The sequence below is a fragment of the Palaemon carinicauda genome, chromosome 1, assembly GCF_036898095.1.
Source record: "Palaemon carinicauda isolate YSFRI2023 chromosome 1, ASM3689809v2, whole genome shotgun sequence".
In the NCBI taxonomy this organism is placed as follows: Eukaryota; Metazoa; Arthropoda; class Malacostraca; order Decapoda; family Palaemonidae; genus Palaemon; species Palaemon carinicauda.
The window spans coordinates 91,236,767-91,255,842 of record NC_090725.1 but is presented as its reverse complement, the minus strand read 5'-3'; the positions used below and the strand labels follow the sequence as shown (position 1 = coordinate 91,255,842).

General features: G+C 38.8%; 1 protein-coding gene across 1 annotated transcript in view; it reads right to left on the bottom strand.

The window, feature by feature from the left end:
* Positions 1-4,728: 4,728 nt before the first annotated feature.
* LOC137649857 (uncharacterized) overlaps positions 4,729-19,076 on the bottom strand; it is a 70,269-nt gene continuing 55,921 nt past the window's right edge. The window contains exon 6 of the mRNA XM_068382801.1: positions 4,729-6,964. Within this exon, the coding sequence (XP_068238902.1) occupies positions 6,753-6,964 (212 nt within the window). The 3' untranslated portion in view covers positions 4,729-6,752. The remainder of the gene's footprint in view (positions 6,965-19,076) is intronic.

The window sequence follows — 19,076 nt, the reverse complement described above, 5'->3', positions numbered from 1 at the left end:
ACGATATCCTAAAGGGAAACCTTTAGGGTACTCGCGCCAGAAGTTAGAATTCTGTGAAACCTTTAGTTTAATTCTCTGGGAATATCCACTGTAGTCATATATACCCTCAGGAAGCTACTGAAGGAACTTTCCATCTGGACGTCATGGCCATCTCACCCAAAAATAGATTTTTCGCGTATCATCATCTCTTGCTCAACACGTATCTACCAGTCTCTCACCACTCTCATTTTCACCTGGTACGCCATACTTCCCAATGACACCTTCTACCTCTCCAGCGCCCACTTTAGCATTTAGATCACCCAGGACAACTACATAATTCCTTCTACCCAGTCCTTCTACACACCTAGTTAATTCATTCCAGAACTCATTCTGCTCTTCTTCACTTTTCTCACAACCTGGCCCATACGCACTGACAAAAGCCCAACTTAACCATTACCCACATTAACCTAGATGATATCTCATTCCATTTCTCTACTTTACCTGTCATCCATTCACTCAGCAATAAGGCCACCCCTTCTCTTGCTCTTCCCCTTTCAATCCCAGACACTCTACCAGACATTTCACCAAACATCACTTCACCTTTCCCTTTTATCTTTGTCTCACACAAAGCCAATATATCCATCCTTCTATTCCTAAACATACTTCCAATCTCGCATCTTTTACTCTATCGTACTACATCCACGCACATTCAAACACCCCAAAACTAGAGTGCGGGGAGCAGTCACTCTCCCCCCAGCTCCACTTCTTTGATGTCTCACAGGATTACAATACAGGAGAGGGGGCTCCCAGCCCCCTCTTCCCGTCCCTTTTATTCGCCTCTTACGACACACAGGGATATGTTGGCGCTATTATAATTTTTGTTATGCCCCTGTGATTAAACAAAATTTAATTTTTAGTAATGCCTCGTTGCCTGAAAGGAAATAACTAAACTAATAAATTGAGCATCATTTATTTAAGTGCAATTACATTTCATGTAATCGTTCTATTACTCTCGATATATATGTCGAGTTTGACTCGAGGATTTAGGCAGTAAAAACTTTTAATACAAAACATTCCTTTGATGATAATAAAGAAACTAATGTCCGGTTTTTCATTTTACAATGGAAAAAACCATTATTTTGTTTTTGTATTTAAATCATGAATATATAAAATTAAAATTAACTTGTCACACAAATACTGTGAATAATATACCAAATTAACATTTATTCTTAGAGAATTTAAATGTGAAAAAATAGTATTTATGTAACAGTTTTAAGTACAATACATGACTCTTTTGTAAATGATCCACAGTATAAATTTCAAAACAAAAAATTATTTCTATTTACCCATTGATGATGATATTCATAATAATAGAATATACAATACATACATTGAAGTATGGTAAATGAAAAAGCTAAGCTTCTAATATTTTGACATAATTATCACAAATTAAGAGAATCATTTATACTGCACACTACAATTCTATTAATTTATTAGACAATGAACCTTTAGTCTCAAAGAAAACAAACAATCATAGTAAAGTAATTACATAAACTCACATATTAGCATATCAATTTTTAAATTAATATTTACTGAACCTTTATTAGTATTTTGGTGTACTAATCAACTGATACAGTTGTAGGGATTGTAGTTCAAGTTTGCAATACAGGATAAAGAAACAGATCACTACTTGAAAAACTATTAATGAAGAATTATTGTTTTTATCTCCGTCCATGTTTTATTTGTACAATGTACACATAGCTGAATAGATGATTCAGGTTCTTCACAAATTGTATAAAATAAAATTTTACAGCAATCTTGTTTAATAAACTTCATCAACAAAACACACAAAAAATAATGAAACAACCTAAGCAAACTTCATCCACTGTATGAAACTTGAAACTAATTGCAATGTCAGTGTTAGGATAAATCTGCTTGTTTTGGATGTGAAATTTATTGATGTACAAAACTTTAGTTTTTATTCATTGCTATAAACTAAAAATTCAAGTTCCTTATCATTGTTTCAGACTTGTCTTGACAGTTTTTACTGTGTAAATTTAATCATGTTGTAAATGGTGAAAAATATGATTTACTGCTGTTATTGCAATATTATGATGGTAATTATATGAATAAAGTATCTAGCATATGGTATTTTCTAGTAGTGTTCGTTGTATGAAGCTCAAAAACAAACTGTCAGTATCATGTAAAGCTAAGCCAAAACTGATACCCCTAGAAACTGCTTGATTTTTGGATGCTCTAACATTTAAACATGAATAATGAATTAAGCTTACAAAAATATTCCACACACTGTCTTTAATTTTTTTCTTTTAAAATTCTGATATAGGTATTTACAATTTTGAAACAAATACAACCAAAGTATTTTGCTACAAATGAATGAATGAATTTATGAAGGTTGAAGTAATCTGTAGGGTACAAGAAAATCTATTTGCTGTAAGATTATGATAACTTTGGAAGAATTAAAGTATGTAAATATAGTACTGTACCTATAATTAACCTAAATATAGTTTTGAATAAAGTTTCCAATAATGTAAAGTATAACTAAAACACCCAATTTAAAATATGGAACACTTTGGATATAAAATTCTCATGATGATTCAAGTTAATATAATGTATAATTGCACTTTGTTGCCTTTCAAAAGGTACTTTTGTAATCGACAATACTTTACATTTTATCTTAAATTCTAATTGTAGATGTGATTAAGCAAAATATCCTGAATCAGGGAGACTGTTGCCATTCAACATTCAGAAATGGTGAAAGATCATAGATATACAGTATATGATAATCATTCCTTTAAAAGTCCTTTTTCTGGTAAAATTCTTAAATATTAGTATGAATTAATTTTCCCTAAAAAGAAGGCTCAAAAGAAGTATTTTTTATGACCTTTGCAACAATTCCTGTGGTACAGTACTTCAATTTAACCTTTTCAATTCTGATTCTGTAAATTTTATTGGCCCCATTTCCAATTATTCAGATTCAGGTGATATGAAATTACATAATTGGTGGAAAAATGATTGGAAAATTAGTTTAAAAATGTTCTGCGTATAGCATTCTCTCTATAAACCATCTAGCTTTTCAGGGGAAGACCCAGCCAAAATGAAGGTTTTATCACTAGAATAAGGTTATAATAATTGCACAAAAGGAAACATTGATGACAAGTACTAACATTTGGCAAATGTGAAATGCACACTGCATCTGAAGCACAACTGCCCAGAGGGCAAAATCTGAAAGTTGAAAATAAATGGAAAATATTCATATCACCTACCATACTGCCCCAAAGAAGAAATCACAGCCTGATTGTATTTACACTTTAAAAGAAATTGAGTGCAAATGCAGAAATTTATTTTATAATTTACAAATAAAAAATTATTTAAAAGATTATTTTTGGTAAATACAGACATCTAGTTTTAATATACTGTACCTCCACAGTATGGTAGGTGTGGCAAATCCTTAGTATCAATATCTGCAGAAAGCCCCTTTATGTAGTATGTCACTATTTTACAAATGTCACTCATGAGTAGTTATAGAAAATTTGATGGAAAGAGCTAGGATAAGAACACTTTAAGGAAAATATGTTTGTACCAACCTCTTACTTTACTTGGGTCACTAACACGTAAGGCTATATATCACCTTTTGAATATTGATGTATTGGAGATTGAGAAAGTTATTAAATAAATATCATAAAGCAGTACTGCATATGGTGCATTTGTGAATCTTTAATGCAATACAGTACCACATTCTTTACTAAAAAGATGGCAGTTGAATAATCATCAATGAGTAAGGCTGGGATTAGTACAGTATTTACAGGAGAGTGAAAATTTAGCAAAATAATTTTATCATAGCCACTCTTAATTCTGTTGATAACAAAAATTTAAAAGTTATTGGAAATTTGTCAAGACACTTGCAATATCATTATTATTACATTTAAGATTTTTATATCACATTTCCTCATTAAGGAATGAAATGAGTTCTCTTCACTTCATACAACTTCCTGACTAAATTCCCACCTTCCTTAGGCCTTCATCTATCCCTTTTGACATGATTTTATGGACCTTCCAAATTGTCTTTGCTATTTACTACTTTTCTGACTGGTGCATCTCATCCTCTTTTTATCTCATGCTCAAATCATTCAACCTAGATCTCTGGATATTTCCTTGTTGTTGGGCACCATATCTGTATATTTCTCATTTGTAATAAAGCATGATACACTTGTCTTCAATCTGACTTGGAATTTCAGCATTTTGTAACCATACCTTTTCCCATCTCTGTTTTCTTTTTATGCTTATGTCTTTCCTTATACATTATATATTTTTTTTTCAAATTTTTACACTACTTTAGAAGGAAATTATTTAAATCTACCAGTAGTTTAATAATCTTTCCATTTCATCTTTACTGTTACTACTTTTTTACTGTCTCAGTAAATACCTTACTACTCATTGTGTCCCCAAGTTAAAAGAAATGCTCTATGCCTTGCTTCTAATAATATGGTGCTCCACCTCCCTCTCTTCCCTGTTGGCTCTGGTACATTTTGAGTATGATAAAGATCTTGCTCCACATACATTTTGCAATCTACATGATTGAGACATCATATCTGACATTTAATATTCAGTACACACATTTGCAACAGCATGCAAATGGCCACTTTCCTGGTTATATTTCTTTTTTCATCATCTTCATCATTTGCTTTGGTTATGTTTAGTTTCAATTTTTGTTTATTATCCTCTTTCATATTTTAAACATGATTTTTTTTTTTATTTCCACTGTTAACACTAGATCATCTAAATATATTCCCAGAGGCCTTCGATCATCTACATAAAGTAACTCCCAGAGGCCTTTCATTCTACAGTCCTTTGTGCCTTCTTACATTATCAAAATAAAGTACAATAAAAGGACTCGGGGATGATTCTTGTCAGACACCAATATTTGCCTTGTATATTCTGATTATCAAGCATTGTCTTCCCCTTAGGATGCGTCCAGATGACTGGACACTGCACGGCAGGCAAACACTGGTACCAAACCATGAGGGGTGGTAGGAATGATGTCGGAATTGCAAAACTCAAAAGCATTGATCTGGCAACAAACAGTGGTATCAGGTATAGTTCAGCCCCATGACCTCTTTTTGTTCACCAGCCAATTTAGAAATTAAATTACATGAGAATGGACCCCATACTTTACAATCTTTTTAGAGATGGTATAAGCATTTATAACCCCACAGATAACATTCTATGTAGGACTAGACCAAAAATCTGATACCTGTCGTCAGATTTCATACAGTAAACGCATTACGTCTGGAATTGAGTTTCTGCTACTGTCATTATTCCTTGCCTAAACTATGAACACTTGATCACGGCAGTGATGATAGTTGCCTGTTGTATTCTCACTTCTGACATCAACTATACTCCTTGCTGCTCCTCATTGTGTTCTGGTAATAATGCTGGCCTGGCATTTTGAACGAACTCTTAAATTTTATGTCAGGGTACAGTAACATTGCTAGCTCTTTGAGTCTTTTCAGCATTTACTTTGGTATAATAATGTCCTTTCAATTTTTTGTCTTGACATTCTTTCAATACCTACTTATGATTCACAAATGAATAATGTAACTTTGCAAGATAGTTTTATTATACTGTGGTTGCTTTGTACTAAGCACCACTTTGGTTGTTAATTTATTTGAAAATTGTCAGTTTTGACCATTTTTTTATTCTTCAGTGTTGTACTTCCATTTTTGATGTGCATAAGAATTTTTATTTCTGTAATTTTCAAATTGTACCTAAACTATTTTCCTTCATTCTTATTATTACCATTTTCTTTTCCTATTTGTGAGGTATTCTTCTTTTCTTATTTTCTTAAGTCTGGTCTGTTTACCATTGACAGGTTCTCCAGCTGCTTTTACTTTTGGCCATTTTTTTTTTCCCAAAGGTACCTTTAAACCTGGTTAGCATTCCTATGAGTCCATGCATAAGGTATAATACTAGTGCGACTTCTAATTATTAATTCCTATGAGTCCACGAATAAGGTAGAATACCAGTACGACTTCGTATTACTAGTTTATTCTTCAAAGCTTTCTCTTCTTGATGTATCCTGAAAACCAACTCTGTCACAAGTCCTTCTGACTGTGGCAGTATTTTACTGCCCCTGACCATCTTTCCCAAATTCCTGCTTTTAATTTCTATGGTCGTGAATATAGAATATAAGTAATGATATGAGAACTTATATCTTAATCACTGGAGAACACACTATGGTATGGGTGTAGTCCTCATAACAAGTTATTAAATTTCATAATAGATTCTCTCTGCTAGAAGGAAATGATTAGGCAACCAAGAATGAAGCTAGGGAACACAAAGAGTGGGTGATATCTTTTTTGTAGTGCCTAAAAATATTTTTTTTGTTTGTTAACATGGTCCTCAAAAGACATTCTGAATCCAAGTGCATAGCCAAAGAGACTAAATGATTTGTGTATCAGAAATACACATAAATTTCTGAATGAATCAATTAACCTTTCAACATATGGGAACCCTTTTAGTCGTAAATACTTCTCACTTAAAGATCAACATCATTATTAAATATGTATTTCTTCTCATACCAGCTCTTTCAATCACATTTTCTATCCCACAAAATGTATTCCTACATCATTGATTTTCATCACTTTGTGATTAGTTTGTCTCTTCTCTGTACAACATACAGTACTATACCAATATTACGTTGTCAAAGGAAATGTTTATAACTGCATAAGGTGAAGAAATTCTTGTCTTTATCACTACTCCAAGTAAAATCTTGGTCTGCTTGTTGTCTTCATGCTTAAATCAGAAAGCACATCTACATTTGGTTCCACTGATTCTTCCAGGAAATCAAGATCATTAGTAGAAAATGCATAAGTTGATAAAAACTCTTGGGAATAATGTGACAAGGGTACTGGTTCTGATTTAATCGAGGTTAATGAAGTTGCTGATTCACGTGATATAGACACAACTGGAATAAAAAGAGAATTAGTAAAAGTTGCAAATCTTGTTCCAAAATGTTTTAGAAGTGAAAAACAATTTATTTACATCTATAGCAGTTCCTAGCACCCTAATAAAGGGGTTTTGACGAATGAAAAACCTATTTTTGGGGAGGTGGTTAATGTCAGAAAACGGATTTTGAGCGAAGCGAAAAATCTATTTTTGGGTGAGATCGCTATGTCGTCCTGATGGAAGTTCCTAAAGTAGCTTCCTAAAGGATATATGTTACTACAGTGATATTCCCAGAGAATTAAACCTTCAGGTTCCAGAATTCTAACTCCTGGAGCGAATATCCTTAAAATTTCTCTCAAGGATATCGCATAATATCAGAGGACGTATTCTTGACACGCTACATAGCAATCTGCACCCCTATTAGCGTTTACGCTTCGAGGGGGACGTGGCAGAATAAATAGAAAAAGGGGCCCGTAACAAGGTTACCCCCGTTCTCATACTACTATTGACCACCACCACAGCGCCATTCCCAAGATGGCTGACATTCATTGTAGCATTGAGCGTGGTGCTACAGATACAGTGCCTCAGGGGAGGAACTGTGAAGATCTTTTCTTTTAAGAAAAGAAAGGTGGGGCCATCAGGACGACATGGCGATCTCACCCAAAAATAGATTTTTTGCTTTGCTCAAAATCCGTTTTTTGGGCTCAAGCCATGTCATCCTGATGGAAGTTTACCAAAGCATCAATGTATTTGTTGATTTTCATTAGTGCCTTAACCTTGGGACAACCATTCTATGATCATTCGGATCAATCGAGACAAGTGACGTTACCGTTATCCGTCATTCTCACTAATCATACACGATGTTAGTGCTTCCTGCCCCCTACAGGGAAGAATCATTCTAGACAGTAGAAAAAAGGAGGGGGTCTCAAGGTTAGCATATATTGTATGAACAAACATAAGTATACACTGGATGTACAAACCGTCTCGGAGTTTGTGAATATTATCATATACTTATCAGTGTTTCTTAAATTCATTGTTTGTGAGCATACACATAAATAAAGAGTACATACTCTGGATTTTTTAATCATGCGATTGTCGGGCGAATTAGGACGCAATTACATTCTAATAGACATTTATTTTCAATAAATGACTAAGTAAATTAGCAAGTAAAACGAATGTAGCATGATAACGGAATTATACCTGTAACATGTACAGAGATCATCTTTCTTTCTTGTGAAGAAAGAAATGATGAGTGCCACTCTCAGATTGAAGAAAATTTATAACAAAATTTCTCTTCATAATTCCTGTACTAGTTACCTCTATCGGCACTGTGTACTACGTACACACGGCACTAGTGCTATCTGTATAATTCCACACCTGGGATTTTTGAACAGAGCTCGTGTCACCATGGTAACACATTCAAAGGAGGTCACACTAAGAGAGATGACCCCTTCTCCCTTTAATAGACAGTCCCAGTCAATTAGCTGTTCATCGTAGAAATAGACGGCAGGTTAAAAACTCTACCCGACGTCACCACATACTGGTTCAGTTCATGGACTTGCTTACCATAGTGTTTGTAGAACACTCTGGATGATTTTCATCCAGTATATGAGCGAACATGACCTGCGGGAGTACTGTCAGGATCCGCTCTACGAATAAAGTAGGTGAGCTTTGCCCTCAGTTGTTTTAGGGATAAGTTTGATCCAGAGGTTTCTCCTTTAAAGAACTGACCTCCCCCTGAAGTCTGAAGTTGTACGAAGATAGACCTTTAGACACTCTACCGGATATAGAGAGACATCTTCCTTCAGAGGGCAGATTCTCCAGGGACCCCAACTTTTAGTGGGACATAGAGAGACATCTTCCTTCAGAGGGCAGATTCTCCAGGGACCCCAACTTTTAGTGGGTAGCTCATTCTTAGCGAGAAAGGATGGATCAGGGAAGAGATTCAGTTCTCCTGTTTCTGTGAACTGGATGTGGCCATCATCCCTAGATAGGGCCACTATTTCACTAACTCTAGCCCCTGAGGCTATAGCAAAAAGAAAAATAACCTTTGGGGTTAGATCCTTAAGCGAACAATCTTCATTGTTCATGGATGAGGCATAATGTAGGACCTTGTCCAAAGACCAAGAGATAGACTTTGGTGGTGTTGCAGGCCTAAACCTTGCACATGCCTTCGGGATCTTATTAAAGATCTCATTCGCCAAGTCCACTTGAAAGGCATATAGAAGAGGTCTAGTCAAGGCTGACTTGCACGTCGTTATCGTGTTGGCCGCCAAACCTTGGTTATGAAGATGGATAAAGAAGGACATACAGAAGTTCATTGAAATCTCTTTCGGTCCTTTTGCTTTTACGAAAGCAACCCACTTTTTCCATGATGACTCATATTGTCTTTTAGTTGACTTAGACTTGTATTCTTCTAAGAATTCTATATTGCCTTTTGAGATCCCAAACCTTTTCTTAACCGCTATGGCAAGAAAATCATGCAATGAAGGGTTCGGGTTCTCTGTGATAAATCGACGGCAATTAATCTCTGAACCTTCCAAAGTCGTCCTGTGTTCAGAACTAGGGACAGCCTCAGCTTCCGTTCCTTCCTCAAGAAGGACAGGTTGCTCTTGGGCTACTTGGGAGCCAACAGGGCTACTCCTACCTGGAAGGATCTCAGCATGTTGAGGACTCTCAGCAGGTGATTGGATGGGATGAACTGGAAATCCTAAGTGTATCCCTTCCATTTCAGAGAGATGATGTCTATCATTTTTGTTAGAGGATCCTCGTATGGGGCTACGTATCAAGGTAGTTCCTTGACGACGCTCGTAATGAAGAGGTCGGACTACAGTTCTGGAACTTGTACCCATCTGGGAGAGAATAGGTCTGCGTCCGTGGACCATTCCAACTCTATCGGCTTGAGCCTGAGTAGAGCATCCACTGTCACATTGCGGATCGGTTGTATATGAACTACGGACAGGTGCCATCCCCTTAGATAAGGGATGGTTATCAACACCTAGACTATATGAGACGTTCTCTAGCATTGTCGATTGCAGCGTCTCGTTATCGCTTCGGGGTGCCAGATCAGCCGTAGACAATCTGATCTGCCTGGAGAGAGTTTCCCTACTCATGACTAGACCAACATGGTCTTGGGACTTTCGGGGTTTGACCTTTGTTAGGGAAGCGATTAAGGAAGGACCGATATCAGTCTTTTTAGGCCTCTTCGAGCGTTTGATGGTTGTTTTCTCCAGACTCTCAACGCATCTTGCAGCAGTGCTCTTAGCACTGGGCCTATCTCTATTGCGAACTGGAGAGAGATCAGAGCTCCTCCCTGTTTGCGTTTTGGGAATCTTACTGATTACCAGAGTCTCTTGACAGACCTTGCCATCTCCTTTTACATTCCCAAAGGAAAGGAGAGTTGGTGTGACCACAGGCTTCAATGGCTTTTTAGCCATTGCAACCCATGAGCTGGAGAGAATCGAGACTTCTTGAAGCTTATCTTGCATCTGCGATGATCCGGGGACCGGATCATTTCCTTGGATGTTCATAGACCAGCCAACTTGGGTGCTGCCCACCCCAGCCTCTCGTCCAGGAACTTTGCTGCCTGAACCTTTCTTAGGCTTAATTATTGCATGGCTGTGTCTGCCAATTTTATGAAGATATCTTGGACTCTGTCTAGTCTAACGAGTATCTTTCCTAGGAAGCATGTTACTTGTGTAACTTGAATCCTAGATAGGAGGGGAGAGGGTGATTTACTGGAAGTTGCCAATAGACAACTTTCAGGTCTGGTAAGACTATAGGCACCCTTTTCTGCAACGGGGTCCTCATGTTCAGGAGGATAAACATTCTGAACTTGTTTTATTTGGACTTGTTGAGTGGCGGCAAGTCCCGAATGACTGAATTTTCTTGAGTCCTTCTCGTAAACACACAACGGCCTTCCCTGGAATTCAGTGGACTATAGTTTCCTTACCACCTGTATGCTTTAGAGCTCTCAGGTAAACTCCTCCAGGAGGATTTTGGATTATAGGAGGAGTTGAGGAAATGGTGGTAGAGACATCTCCACCTCTCATCTTAGTCCCAACTTGATTAGGCCATGGACCCAAGGATCGAAGGTCCAGCGATCCTAAAGGAACCTTCCTCCTCCTAGAAGCATTTCTATGCTTCGACTGATCAGTAGGAATATATTTTCGACCACCTGCCTGTGGCAGCGCGGTCACTACAACTGTAGAGTGTTGTTGGACAACTCGAAATGGATTTCCAGACTTTCCATCTTCCTCTTAGGTTTGGGACCTACAACCTTGGAAGATTCTCTTTTTGAAAGGATGCCCCACTTTTGGAGAAGTCCTACTTTCTCTGTGGTGGCGTTCTTAATCACTTTCCTGACTACCTCGTCTCGAAAGAGGTCTTTACCCAAGATGTTGGAAGATATTAGATTCCTTGTTTCGTGTTTCGCTGTCGCGTTAGCAAACTCCCTACATGTTCTTCTAGTCTTTATAAAGGCATAAAGGTCTTTTACCAATGTAGCCATATGTATTTTGGCTTAGACCTTGAGCATGTCTGGGGTATCTTGATGAGCTGAGCAGAACTCTAGTTCTGTAGAGATAGGGAGGCTGCAAGTCTCTCCTTTGTTTCTTGTTCATCCTGTAAGAGAAACTCAGATAATTTAGGGAGATTTTCCTTAAATTGTCGACTGGCGACATCTGCCTCAAGTCTTCCTACTGAAAAAGGTTAAATGGGCTTCCTTCCAGTTCTTCTCCTGTCTGGGAAAAGCTAGTGACAGAGGCTCGCACTCCTTGAGTGTAGAACACAGTTTACCTGCCTCTACTGCCTCAGTGACATATTTAAATGCCTTCTCCGTAAAGGGGAATGAAATTGAAGCAGGAGCAAGAAAGGAAGAGTGCCTGTTACCTGGTGTGAATACTTTCGACACCGAGTAACCCACCTTTTCTATGGTACTTGATAGGATAGCCTGTGCTTTATCATGGTCGAGAATCATAACCTCCTTTGATTCCGTTCCTTTTCCTGATCTTGGTTCATCCTTCACTCTAATGAAACAGTTCGGGAAAGTGTCAAAGCTTGGCCAGAACTGGATCTTGTCCAAAGGAACAGCACCCATCTTCTCCGAGATGTAGAGTTTGCCGTTTAAAATCGGCATCAGCTCCGCAAACCTCCAGGGATTGGTTTTGGAGCATGACTGGAGGTCTTGATCCATGGGTCGTTTCTACAATCCCTAAGGAGCGACAAGTGGAGCTTTACCAAGCTCTACCTTGCATTTTGCTTCTTGCTTTGTGCTTTGATTGCACAAATTTTCTACTAGATTCTTCACTTGGGCCCATAACTTGTCCATTCCATTTAATAGAGGGGTAGAAGGCGGAGATATCGATGTCGCTGGCTCTTGAACCGGTTTGGACAGAGATAATTCCAACCCGACATTCTCCCTTTCTTCCCGTGGGCGCTTTTTGCCCTCCTTCCCGAAGGTTATCTGGCCGTCGGGAGATGTACCTCGTGTCTGGGGCACTACTATTTCCTTACTCGCTGTTGGAAATAGTAACCTACGCATCTTGTCGTTAGGCAGGTAAGGTCCCGGAGAGATTTTCTGAAAGCTTCTCACCCAGTTGCGGAACTTGAAACGAGCTGCCTCCCTAGTCTCTACCGACTTGGGATTCTTGAAACCCTCGGACAATAGGGCCCGACATACTTTGCAGGCCTGCGGGTTCCAATACTGCAGGTGTTCGAAAATAATATTGCAGGGGGCATGAAACCTGCATGCATTATGTCCGTAAAAACACTTACTCTTATTTTTACAGACGACTGTAACACATGACATCTGGTGTTCCTCCTGTAAAGAAAGGAAAACAGAATGAGTATACAGTGAGCCCTCGCTACTTCGCGGTTCGACCATCGCGGATTCACCACTTCGCGGATTTTTTTCATAACCCATGTATATACATATATCGCGGATTTTCCGGAAATTTCGAAAATACCGCGATGTGACCAATGGTGCGAGATTGGAGAAAGTAAGGAAAATTTAATCATGATTGATATTCAATATAAATGAAACTTTGAGGAGCAACAAAGATATAATTTGTTAGAGAGATAGAGAGGTAAGGAATGGGAGGTAGTGAAAAGTAGCCCAGAGAGAGAGAGAGAGAGAGAGAGGTAGAGAGAGAGAGAGAGAGGTAGAGAGAAAGAGAGAGAGGTAGAGAGAAAGAGAGAGAGGTAGAGGTAGAGAGAGAGAGAGAGAGAGAGAGAGAGAGAGAGAGAGAGAGAGAGAGAGAGAGAGAGAGAGAGAGAGAGAGAGAGAGAGAGAGAGAGAGAGAGAGAGAGGTTTAAATGTAATAAACAGAAAAATTTCATAGGTTATAACACATTGGTGCTTATGTAATATCAACTGTATACTGTAGACGGTTTGAATAAGTTAAGAAATGGTATAAACGATACTTTGTTAGTGTATTCGTACACTCTCAAAAGCGGCAGCTAGATGTCAGCTGATCTAATCACAGCCAAAAGTAAAACAAAAAGAAGTCAACAATACTCGATTTTTTAAACACACCCGAAATTTAAAAACAAAAGTACACGCTTTCTTAATGTGCAATTAACTATTTAAAGAGTAGCAATTTTCTAGAATAAAATGATGTTTCCCAAAAAATAGTGGTTTGCTGATGAAATCAGATGCCGTATTTTTAGCTATGATTGAAATGGATGTAGAGTCGGCATAATTTTTTCGTTTCGTATTAAATTGACACTAAGAAAACTAACTTTAGTTTCTTCATCTAAATGTAAGTATTGTATAACACGAGAGAGAGAGAGAGAGAGAGAGAGAGAGAGAGAGAGAGAGAGAGAGAGAGAGAATCAGCTGTTGTAATCAAATGGCGTGTTTTTGTTTCGTGAGAATTTCATCGCCACGACTATAACAACAACATACTGTACTGAACTTTACAGTATTATACAGACTACTGTAATATGATAAAGTAAAATATTTGTAATCTATTTTATATGAAATGGGGCTAATTTTTTTGGTTTAAAATTTACATTTACGTATGTAAAACAACTCTCTCTCTCTCTCTCTCTCTCTCTCTCTCTCTCTCTCTCTCTCTCTCTCTCTCTCTCGTAAATTGTTTTCCTGCTTTGCTACGTATGTATGATTTTATATAGTTACGGTAAATAATATTTGTAATAACATATTTTATAAAAGCTTTTACTGTAATATCATTATTTATCACTTTCATCATGCGCGTTAAATGCCTTCGTTTGTTTACTGAGCGTACTTTATGACGCCGTCGTTTCAGGCGGCGTCATAAAGAAAAACATTTCATTTGGAAGTTCTAAGAAAAATTAAGTAAAACATTGGTAATAACAAAATCAACATACTGTACTGAATAATCAATATAATCGATGCAAAAACTAACCTATACACAGATGTGTAAATGCGTTTGTTTCTTCATTATGATCAGAGCTAAACGTAAACAAAACATTGGTTGCCATTTTTTATCGTGCTTTTTGGCGTGTTTAGGAAACGCATGATATAAAGTCGCCTTTAATATTTGTGCCTGTTTTAGTTTAGGGTACTGTAGTACATGCATTAAGTGTTCTGTACATTAAAGGGTAGTTTGTTAACAGTACTACGTACAAGGGAAGGTTTTAAAAGTCTGAATATACATGTTAAATAAATAGGTAAATATGGTGTCACTACTTCGCGGATTTTCACCTATCGCGGTCGGGTCTGGAACCTATCTACCGCGATAAACGAGGGTTCACTGTACAATTGATTATCTCACTGATAACCAATATATCAAAAGACATATCTTAAGAAAATAGCTTAGGATAGCAAGCTATAAAGAGATAGTAGGAGACACATACTTGTGTATCCCCTGCAAGCAAATGCAGTATTAAATGTTAGGAATTTCCTTTTTCAAAGGAACTCCAACTGAAAAAAGTTTTTTTTTTTAACCCCTAGAGATAGGGAAATGTATACTTCACTGTCCCTTTCATTCTAAATACTGTGGGGTACGGATGACTGATTACTCAATCAGCTTAATGAAGAAACACTATTCCTTTAATGTAAAAGCGGCCGCAGCATAAACTCGCGTGAGGGTACCCAAAATATGCTAGAAATAATTGATGTATAATCATAGTGTAGTTTTCTATTTGCAGTATGCACTATATTGCAATTTACTGGCTACTGTATAATTATATATAGTGTGATCTAGCTAATGTGTTGCCTATATGGCAATCAGCTGACTGCACGGTCCAGCTGGCATGATGCCAACTGGACTGGAGAAAATGAAAGACATATATTTGTGTATCCCACCCAACCTATTTGTTGTGACCTCCCTTACAAAATTAAAACATAGAGTTTCCTAATTATGGAGACTCGAGGATAAGGGCTCTGCCCTTTAAGGGTTAGGAGTGTAACCTCCAGTCCTTAAAAAAATTTTAATATTGCAGGGTAATCTGAAGACTGATTTCTAATCAGAATATTGAAGAAATTAAATTCTTTCAACATAAGATAGGGTTCCACAAATATTTGGGTAGGATATACAAAATATATTGGAAAAACAGTACCAGTATAATATATACAGAAGTTTTCTATTTTCAGTATATCCTATACTGCAAAAATACTAACTACCTGTATAAACATATACTGTAGTTCAGCCGGCATATCCAGTCTGCTAGCTAAAGAGAGAGAGATAGCATGGAGAACAGGTTACCTAATACTATGTATATATACAGTAAAAGGGATGTAAAAGTCTAATTTTACTACCTTTCTCCAGAGAGAAGGTTCCAATGGAAGGGGAGAATATAACATTGAAGCTTCCATCCAGCTACAGTACTGTCGCCGGCAAGGTTATGTCTATACCTTGTCGGCCGGCAGAATCAGTACAGTCGGCGTGCTGCCGGTTGAGTAAGCACCATTCTGTGCCGGCCTGGTAGGCAGCACCCCGGCAGCAGCCACTGTTGCTAGCAGGTCAAGGGAGGACTGAAGAACCTTTGGTAACAGAAGGGACTAACCACTCACAGCCAATATGGGCAGCAGCTGCCCTGGTTGCCTGCAGCAACCACCAAGACTGCCGGCCGGCAGCAGCCATGACTGCCGGCCGGCAGTAGCCATGAATGCCGGCCGGCAACTGATATGGTCAGCAGCTCAAACTGTCATTACTGCCGGCCGACAGATGTTAAGACTGCCGGCCGGCAGCTGACATGACTGCCGGCCGGCAGCTGTCAACTGCTAAAGAGGGGGAGTCTGGTCGATCCCGGCAACCCACCGGCAACAGTAAGGTTGCCGGGATTTGTCAATATAAAATTAATAGAAGGGAAGGGAAAGAGGGTTCTGTGAAAGGTACAGGAGGAGCTGGCCGTAGCCTGTCCTGCCCTACCTAACAAAACTCCATTCCTGTATTAGAACTATCCTATGTGGCTAAAGAATTCTATTCCTTAGCCTAGGGTTAGAATAATACGATAAAGAGGTTGGTAGCACCTTCGCCACCACCTCTAAACGGTAAGGAAACTGGGTTCTAGTGCCAGTGTCCCCTAAGCAGTAGAAGAATTTTATTCTTCAGCTTAGGGTCAACTAACACAGGACTAGTCTGCTAGGTCACAGGGAGAAGGGTCATATCGTACAGACCCTTCAGGAGTGGCCTAGGGAGGTCTAGCCTCCTATGTTGGCAGCCTAACCTAATAAAAGAATTCTATTCATTTTGCCAGTCAGCTACCGACCACAGACTAAATACTCTGAGATTCTGGCCGAAACTCCCAAAAACCTGCATCTGCGGTTACAAGGGAAGGGCAGAAAAAAACGTAGGAAAGTCATGCCTGAATTAAGAATTCGAGGCCGACCCACTTAGGTTGTAGCCTAAAGCTACACTCAGAGGGAAGAGAGATTATCCTTAAATCTCCTCTTGGAGACGTGTAAAGTTCATCCAATTCTAAGAGATAACTATCTCTGTATAATTGAAATCACAATACATGAGGGTAACCGGGGAAATGTCTGAACGTATTACAATAGAACGCCTAGGTTAGGTTACATAGGTGAGATGAGACCTCGGTTACCTCACTCACCGAAACTCTAACTATACGATCGACATGGGAAGGAAAATTAACGGATTTTGAGCGAAGCGAAAAATCTATTTTTGGGTGAGATGGCCATGTCGTCCTGATGGAAGTTCCTATAGGGTAGCTTCCTAGGGTATATTACAACTACGGCGATATTCCCAGAGAATTTACCTTAAGGTACCCAGAATTCTAACTCCTGGAGCGAATATCCCTAATGAAAGAACCAGGGATATCGCGAAATATCAGAGGACGTATTCTTGACACGCCACATGGCAATCTGCACCCCGAACAGAGATAACACTTCGAAGGGGTCAATTGGCAAGAAAACGAAAACGAGAAAGAAAAAGGAGAGCCGTTCGCAAGGCTCTCTCTTCTCCCGTTTCGTAAGCGTGCATTGCGCCGATCCTGGCGCCATCTGTATTCCTTGTAGCGATACACGAGGTGCTACAGATACTGTATGTAGGGAGGGGACCTACAGCCCTTTCATAGAAAGGGAAGGGCGGGTCCATCAGGACGACATGGCCATCTCACCCAAAAATAGATTTTTCGCTTCGCTCAAAATCCGTTTTTTGGGCTCAAGCCATGTCGTCCTGATGGAAGTATACCAGAGCATTACTGTATCTGTGGATTCTCAAAACGTGCCGTACTCCCCGGAGGTATTTCCCCGGTCGACTAGACCTAGAGACCTAAGATGTTACCGTTATACATCTTTTCAACTAACCATAAACCATGTTAGAGCTTCCTGCCCCCTACAGGGAAGAGTCCTACTAGACTCTGGAAAAGTCTCGAAGAGTACATATACCTATGTATGAATACCAGGCAAGCCAATATAGTGGTCTCACCCTATATTAAGTAAAGCATAGTTTGTAAAGAACCACTGCGTCAATATAAAATATCGACCAGTTCTCCACTCAATACTTGTATTGGACAAAGGTTTATATCCGCGTAGGAGGAAACTTGTAAATCCGCCACCGTCCCCTTATGGGATGGAGTCCTCCCGCAAAGGGAAAGCATAAACCAATGCAAAATTAGCTTGCATAAAGAAACAATCTATTAGAATTATCCAAGATAAATATACATAGAATGAATGCTCAATTATTACCAATAAATTGACACAGGTGAAGGAGACGCAAGGTTCTCAAGAACAAGTTTATTGACAGACAATAAATAGACAGGTTAACAACAATTATATATATATAAGAGGAGGATAACCAAAAATTTAAGCATAAGTATGATAGTAAACAGAAACTTGTTTATCTGAAAGAAAAACATTAGTGCCACTTTTAACATACCGAGGTATCAAAGTCATAAAAGTCTGTATTACTAATCAGTCACATTAGCGTTAGAAACGCTCGGCACACATATCTGCACTTATGCTAGGTTCACCTTTGGAAGTGGAACAGTCAACGTGGGCAACCCGGTGCCCTCACACTTAGTTTGTAGCACAGTATGTAACTACACACTCACCCTGGAATTAATCGTCCCAATTAAAACCACTGTTCCTCGCAGAGTTAAACAGCAGGGTTAACGACGCAACCCACTGCTACCACAGACCTCTTTAGTTGCTCCACTTGCTTTGCATAGTGACGAAAGAACACTCTGGAAGACTTCCAGCCAGTGTATGAACGAAGATGTTCAAAATCCATACAATTAAAGAAATTTAAGGATGAGGCAACTTTCCTCGGATCGTGACCTGCGGGTGTACGGTCAGGATCCGCTCTGCGAATAAAATATGTAATTTTCGCCCTGAGTTGTTTCAGTGATAAATTTGAGCCTGATGTTTCTCCCCTGAATAGTTGACCACCCTTGAAGTCTGAAGTTCTACGAAGATAGACCTTTAGGCATTCTACTGGACATAGAGATGCATCTTCTTTCAGAGAGCAGATTCTCCAGGGACCCCACCTGTTGGTGGGTAACTCGTTCTTGGCGAGAAACGTAGGATCCGGAAACAGGTTCAGCTCTCCCCCATCCAAGAACTGAACACGACCTTCCTCTCTCGAGAGGGCTACAATCTCACTAACCCTGGCCCCGGACGCGAGTGCAAATAGGAAAATAACTTTTTGGGTCAAATCCTTTAACGCACACTCCTCATTGTT